Source organism: Populus alba, chromosome 6 (genome assembly GCF_005239225.2).
Source record: "Populus alba chromosome 6, ASM523922v2, whole genome shotgun sequence".
Lineage (NCBI taxonomy): Eukaryota > Viridiplantae > Streptophyta > Magnoliopsida > Malpighiales > Salicaceae > Populus > Populus alba.
Genome location: NC_133289.1, coordinates 10868119 through 10875080, shown reverse-complemented (window position 1 = coordinate 10875080; position 6962 = coordinate 10868119). Strand labels below are relative to the sequence as shown.

General features: G+C 33.3%; 2 protein-coding genes across 2 annotated transcripts; both read left to right on the top strand.

Moving 5' to 3' along the window:
- Positions 1-482: 482 nt before the first annotated feature.
- On the top strand, positions 483-2035 carry LOC118048299 (aquaporin PIP2-1). Its single transcript, XM_035057904.2, has 4 exons — positions 483-842; positions 969-1264; positions 1398-1538; positions 1649-2035. Exons 1-4 carry the CDS (start codon positions 542-544, stop codon positions 1766-1768), a joined length of 858 nt encoding a protein of 285 aa, XP_034913795.1. The 5' UTR covers positions 483-541; the 3' UTR covers positions 1769-2035.
- A 2715-nt stretch (positions 2036-4750) lies between these two features.
- On the top strand, positions 4751-6009 carry LOC118048301 (protein S40-4-like). The gene has a single exon (XM_035057905.2). The coding sequence runs from the start codon at positions 4936-4938 to the stop codon at positions 5458-5460; it is 525 nt and encodes a 174-aa protein (XP_034913796.2). The 5' UTR covers positions 4751-4935; the 3' UTR covers positions 5461-6009.
- The last annotated feature ends 953 nt before the right edge of the window (positions 6010-6962 follow it).

Sequence of the window (6962 nt, the reverse complement as noted above, 5' to 3'; positions counted from 1 at the left end):
TTTTTCTAAACTCAATAATATTAAAATCTAAAAATAATACAACCATATCAAAATTATCGAATTATTAAGTTAAATATTATACTATTTCATACAAAAAAACTGGACTACATTAGAGTTCATTAGAATAGTCCAGTTATAATTGGTTACATAATAATTTTAGAATTTATAGAATTAATTGAGATATATGTAAGCTGACTCGAATATTTATATTAATAAATAATAATAATAATAATAATTACACATTGAAAACCGTGAAGTTCAGATTTAAGAACTGGGCGACAATTTAGAAGGACTTACAAGAAGCTGTCTTTAAAGCAGCCTAACCACACAAGGCCAGATAAGCACAAGTATGAGATGGCGACACAGAAAGTTTAAGAAACAAACAATTATGAGAGTGGGCGGCAAAGATAAGTTAATTTAGCATCCACTCCTCAGTCATCACCATACCTTTATTCCCATAAATACCACCACCTTGGCATTCATACGTCAATAATAGTAACCAAACCTCTTTAGCTTTGTCTCTCAAGTCTCATCAAAAGCTATGGGCAAGGACATTGAAGTTGGAGGCGAATTCAGTGCCAAGGACTATCATGACCCTCCACCGGCACCATTGATTGATGCCGAGGAGCTCACCCAGTGGTCTTTGTATAGGGCTGTCATTGCCGAGTTCATTGCCACGCTCTTGTTCCTCTACATCACTGTGTTGACTGTGATAGGTTACAAGAGCCAGACTGACACCACCAAGAACGGCGATGTATGTGGTGGCGTTGGCATTCTTGGCATCGCTTGGGCCTTCGGTGGCATGATCTTTGTTCTTGTCTACTGCACTGCTGGTATCTCAGGTCAGTAAATCAAATAAAAATGATCGTATATATACATAACGGAGATCTTACAACCCTTTCTTCTTCTTTTATGAATATGGGAGTAATTAAGTAAGTAATTACCTAATCTTGCTAAAAATGATGCAGGTGGACACATTAACCCGGCTGTGACTTTCGGTTTGTTCTTGGCTAGGAAGGTGTCCCTGGTGCGTGCCGTTCTATACATGGTGGCTCAGTGCCTGGGGGCCATATGTGGATGTGGACTCGTGAAAGCTTTCCAAAAGTCGTATTACACAAAGTACGGTGGTGGAGCCAATGGACTTGCTTCTGGATTCAGCAAGGGCACCGGATTAGGTGCTGAGATCATCGGTACCTTTGTTCTCGTCTACACTGTCTTCTCTGCTACTGACCCAAAGAGGAACGCAAGGGACTCCCATGTTCCTGTATGTGCTCTGTCTACACGTTCCCTCTTCAATCCTCAATTAATTATCCTAACGAATTGTAATTTTCCACAATAAATCGATCCAGCTAGGAGCTTTGGATTAAAATTAACTGGTACTGATCTTGTGCGTATAGGTGTTGGCACCACTTCCCATCGGATTTGCTGTCTTCATGGTTCACCTGGCCACTATCCCAATCACCGGAACTGGTATCAACCCGGCTCGGAGCTTTGGAGCTGCTGTGATATACAACGAAGACAAGGCATGGGATGACCATGTATGTGCCTCTCAACTGCCCTCTAACATTCCTCCTTGTTAGCTTCACATCTGACCATGTATTTTCATGCTCATGTAAATATTTTTATTTCCTTGCTTTTGTTTTCTCAGTGGATCTTCTGGGTCGGGCCTTTCATTGGGGCCGCGATTGCTGCTTTATATCACCAATACGTCCTGCGAGCAGCTGCTGTTAAAGCCCTTGGGTCCTTCAGGAGCTCTTCCAACATTTAATTTTATAATATATGGTCTGAAATACTTCCATCAAGTTATTGAATGGTGTAACGCAAGGATTTAAGTAGTCCAAAAGGGCTGGGGACTGGGGAATATGTACACCATGCAGTCGTGGTCAAGATGTCTATATTGGGTCACGGTCGTGTGCGTATTGGGCACTTGTTTTGTTTGTGCTCGAACGTTTTCATCTTGTCTGTCTTTTAATGTGTCTCAGGTAGTGCTGCTTCTTTGTTTGTCTTAATTATCAATCTCTCTGCTTTTTACTTATTTTTTCCTTTACTTCTTACATTATCTTGTCAAATAAAAATGTATTGATGAGTGGCAACCTTGTTTCCAACAGCAACACGAATGATGATACCATTTCGGGTTAAAAAGATAAGATGTGTGATTCGACATGTGTGCTTTGGAGCCCCATTTATTGTGTTTTAAAAGTTTTAACAAAAAATATTTTTTTTTAATTCATGGTTTTTCTCTATATGATCTGTAATTCTTTTTTTTAGACAATCCATGTCCACTGTAATGTTAAAAATTAACATGGTCACTCCGTCTGTTTCCGTTGACAATAATATTAGACTAAAAAAGTTAAAACAAGAAACTAAAATTAATTTAAAAAAAAAAAAAACATGAGTGGATTATACCCATTAGTGTTGGACCAAAATTGATGATCATAAGCCAAATTCCAGATTATCATTGAATCATGATTATGCAGCAAGATATACAAAGAAGAGCAGAACGAATTAGTGAGCATGACTCTATTTTATTTGATAAAAAACCTACAAAATTAACTTATATTAATAAAAATCAATTTGAAATTAGAAATTCCCATTGATGGATAGCACGTTCCACAAATTTATAACCAACCGATTTTTTCTCAATTAGGATTTGCAAAATCAAACATCAAATCATCAAAACTAAGTTTTATTTGCTCAGATTATAATGTAAAAAATAATAAATTTTGGTTTTTATGCATTGGGTTCAAACCCAATCAACTCTAGAAAAGTCAGGATTTCTCTAGATATAACAAATAGTAACAAAATACATTTTTTTCAAGTTTTGAAATATAGCAAATTGATAAAAAGAAATATATATGGCTAATCAGGACTTTCAAAGGACAAATCATAAAAATTTAAAGGATCGGGGTTAAATTTCATGTATAATTTTTTTTTTTTCCTATTGATTGAGTGTTTTGATTTGAAAATATCATTCTAAACACCATTATTTACATCTCTAACAAGATACAATGTTTTAATTTATATTAAATTTTGGATTTCAATTCTAAAAAGAAATTATTGAAAACCTTATATAGACTTTTCAAGATATTATAAACTTGAAAAAGTAAGCAGAAAGATTTTGAAAGTATAATAATAATTATTTTGTAATTGAATTTTGAATTTATTAAAAAAAATCAGATAAATATTTTATTTTGTAATTGAATATCTTGATCTATATTCATCTTCTTCTTTTTAATTTTTTTGTTATTTTTAGCTATTATATATATATATATAATTATTAATTTATTTAATTAGATGATATTGTTTACTTTTTTATTTTTATTTTTTTATATAAAAACATATGAAATAATCTGCTTCTCCAATTTATTTTTTAAACCAAATTACAATCCGCGAGGCAGCGTAGGTTAACCTAGTCACAATTTAAAAACGCGGGTGGCCACGTGGACCAAAACGTGTGTTACTCGAACTTAAGCCCCTTTATGGCATTGACTTGTCATATTCTCACGAGTCACAACGCTAACCGAAAAAACCAAAGAAAAAAATACCGCACATGACGTGTCAAGATATGGACATCCTGTGATGGGTAGACCCCACAACTTGACTTAGCTTCACAGAGTCTGTCCGTAACCACCAACGAATATAGAGCAATAGACCAGTGTCATCTCATTGGTCCACGTTTCTATTGAATGGATAAATTCTAGCAACAATTATGTTGTCTAATGCAATTAAAACCATAAAATATTGTCGTATGTGTCATTTCATGCATAAGAAATAGAGGAATTAAAATGTGGGGTTCATAAATTATTTTTATAATGAATTTTAAATTTTATAAGAGGATAAAATATAATTAATGATATACCTAATAATTTCTCGTAACAATAAATATTTATTTTTTAATAAAATTGTCCAATCATATCGTTCTACTGTATATAATGGTTTTTTTTTTTTTTTTTTTAATTTTTGAGCAATTATAATCTTTCTTGATATTCCTAATAATAAACATTTAATTCATTAATAAAATTATTCGTTGTGTTTGTTTGATATCATCATGTAAAATATTTTTACTTAAAAATAATATTTTTAGATTTTTTTTATATTTTTCTTGTATCACAATCATTATAAAAATAAAAAAACATATGAATTTATTTTTTTTAAATGTAACGTATTTTTTAATATACTGTCACCATTCCAAAAGCACCTATAACATTGCCGTGTATATATGGATTTTTATTTTAATATGTTCATGATATACGTAATAATTTCTCCCAATAATAAACCTTTAATTTATTAATAAAATTGCCCAATCGTGTCATTCTGCTGTATATACTATATAATGAATTTTTAATTTTTGAGCAATTCTAATCTGTGGGCAACAAATCCAACCACTCTAAACTCACATTTCCCCACAGCATCATTATTGCTTTTAGTTCTGTTTATTTTTGAATTTTAAAAATATTATTTTTTAAAACTAATTTTTTATTTAAATTAATATATTTATTTTATATTTTTTTTATCATTTTAATTTTTTATATTAAAAATAATTTTTTAAAAATAAAAAATTTATTTTAATATTTTTTAAAATAAATATTTTTAAAACAATAATCACAACCATTCTTTAGAACAAAATAGTAGTCGTTATAGCCGCCAGATGCAAAAAAAACGAGTAGCTCATGGTAAACACGAGAGGATGCCCTTATTCTAGTGTTTCTCACATGGCCTCTTATGGTAAACACAAAGGGAGAGCTTATCCATCACACCACTATAAAAATACAACACAGTTCAACAATTGGAAGCCAAGGCAAAGCAGTGTTGACATCATCATCTTCTTCTCCAATCCAAGCTATATATCATTTCAGTCTACAGCCCCCTTTTCAAGAGCTTCACCAACCCCTCACTTACAAATCCCTTTTTTTAGTCTTTGTTAGTGCTCTATCAATGGCATCAAGGAACCTTTTGAATGCAAGAGCTAACTACAACTGCCCTACTCCAGGGAGTGGTAATAATCCAATCGCTGGTCATGACGACGTTTTTGAGCTCGACGAGGCTGATGTTTGGGATTCTAACGTTGCTCCATTGTTGGAGAGCAAGAAAACGATACCAAGCTCACGTTGTTCAAGGAGAGCTCCGAGGAAGATTGATCACATGGCCAAGGACGGGACCCCGGTGACATGTGCATCATTGCCGGTCAACATACCAGACTGGTCCAAGATTTACAGCGATCATCAAAAGAAGGAGGATATTGAAGGTGGAGTTCATCCGGTTGATGATGATACTGACTATGATAACGATGGTGACGACGACGACGACGATCAAGACAGTAGAGTGCCTCCGCATGAATATTTAGCGAGGAGGAGAGGGGCTTCCTTCTCTGTTCATGAAGGGATAGGAAGGACCTTGAAAGGGAGGGACTTGCGCCAGGTGAGAAATGCGATTTGGAAGAGAGTTGGATTTGAAGATTAGCGAAGAAGATAGAGGGATTTAGTTATCTGGGAATTTAGATATGAGATGGGGTACGTAGCTGAAGACTTTTTTGTTTTGTTTTTAGCCACGCGTTTTCTTTGATGGGCTAATTAATTGAAGTGTCCTTTTCTTCTTCTTTTTCGTTAAAATGAAATATTGTCTTCTGGTTATCGGTGTTTTGAATGTAATCGGAGGGAGACCTTTTGCCTGCAATTTTCTCAGATACACAAGAGCTAAGAACGTAGAAGAAAGACTCAGGAACTCACTGATTGTTTTGCTTTTAGATCCTCAACGTTTGTCTTCTTACTGGTTTTTGGATAATAACGGTGTGCTGGAAAGTACAGGTGACATGGACTGATCCTGTGGCGGGTGGCAGGCAGGAAAGGCACATAATTGCTGTCTTCGATGGTCATCTTTGATTCCTCTGCTGCCTTTCTCTGGCTCTTGCTGCTATTATTTGTTTCGCATTTCCTAAAATGTATAGATGATGGGATTTTGCCTTATGTGTAAAAATGTACATTAATTGCAAAGGTGACACTTGTACTCTTATCTTATGGTCCTGCGTGGCATGTTTGGCTTCCATGACAAGAGGAGATAGCGTGAGGATGTGTACGTGAGGGCACCGTACCCAAACCCATATATATAATTTGACAAAGTGGGCGTTGGATCAAATCCCATATAATTGAATCGCATGGGACAAGAGAATAGCGGGTATCGTTGATTGATTAGTACTACTTTCAATAATAATAGTAATAGTTAATCAGGGGTTTATTTTCACGTCGATACAGATTTGAGTTCCGTGATTTTTAAAATGATGATTGTTAAAAATTTATATATTATTTTTAAAATTTATAAAATTAATCGAGTTATGTATAAATTGATATTTTTAATAATAATAATAATAATAATAAGTTAATCAAATGCATTTTGCTAAAATCTTCCAATGTTTAGATTTAAAATCATTAAACAAGCGGCGCTGCTTGATTTGTGTGCCCTGTCGTTTGTTTTGCTTGTTGCCTTCTAGGATGAAATTTGGTTGCGCAAGGAACATTATTATCGAACTTCTCTCTCGTTTTTTTTTTTTCAATCTTATTTTAAAATGAACAATGTAGTGGTTTTTTTTTTTTTACAAAATCCTGTTTTTTAAATTTTTAATTAAAATTTATTTTTTATTGTTTTTAAAATTGTTTTGATGTGATAGTGTAAAAAATAAATCTTTTAAAATAAAAAAATATTAATTTAATATATTTTTAAATAAAAAATATTTTTAAAAACAATAATGAATACCAAATATACCGGTAATCTTAGTTCTCTTGGACCACCACAATTTCTCACGTTCTTTCTCATTGTCGGTGGTAACTGCTAACCTGAAATTATGAAAAAAAAAAAAATATATATATATAGGCTATTTTCCGGAGGGGAAAGCAAAGGTGGCTGTGTTCTTCAAGCCACCTTCCTATAAATTATGTTTTTTTTTTTTTCTTTTGCTAAGTCAAGACTCA

Bases quoted from the DNA above. Each gene is read 5' to 3' on its own strand.
- LOC118048299 (XM_035057904.2), top strand. From the start codon at position 542: ATGGGCAAGGACATTGAAGTTGGAGGCGAATTCAGTGCCAAGGACTAT. The intron at 843-968 runs GTCAGTAAATCA...AAAATGATGCAG, and splicing joins CTGCACTGCTGGTATCTCAG to GTGGACACATTAACCCGGCT. The intron at 1,265-1,397 runs GTATGTGCTCTG...TTGTGCGTATAG, and splicing joins CAAGGGACTCCCATGTTCCT to GTGTTGGCACCACTTCCCAT.
- LOC118048301 (XM_035057905.2), top strand. From the start codon at position 4,936: ATGGCATCAAGGAACCTTTTGAATGCAAGAGCTAACTACAACTGCCCT.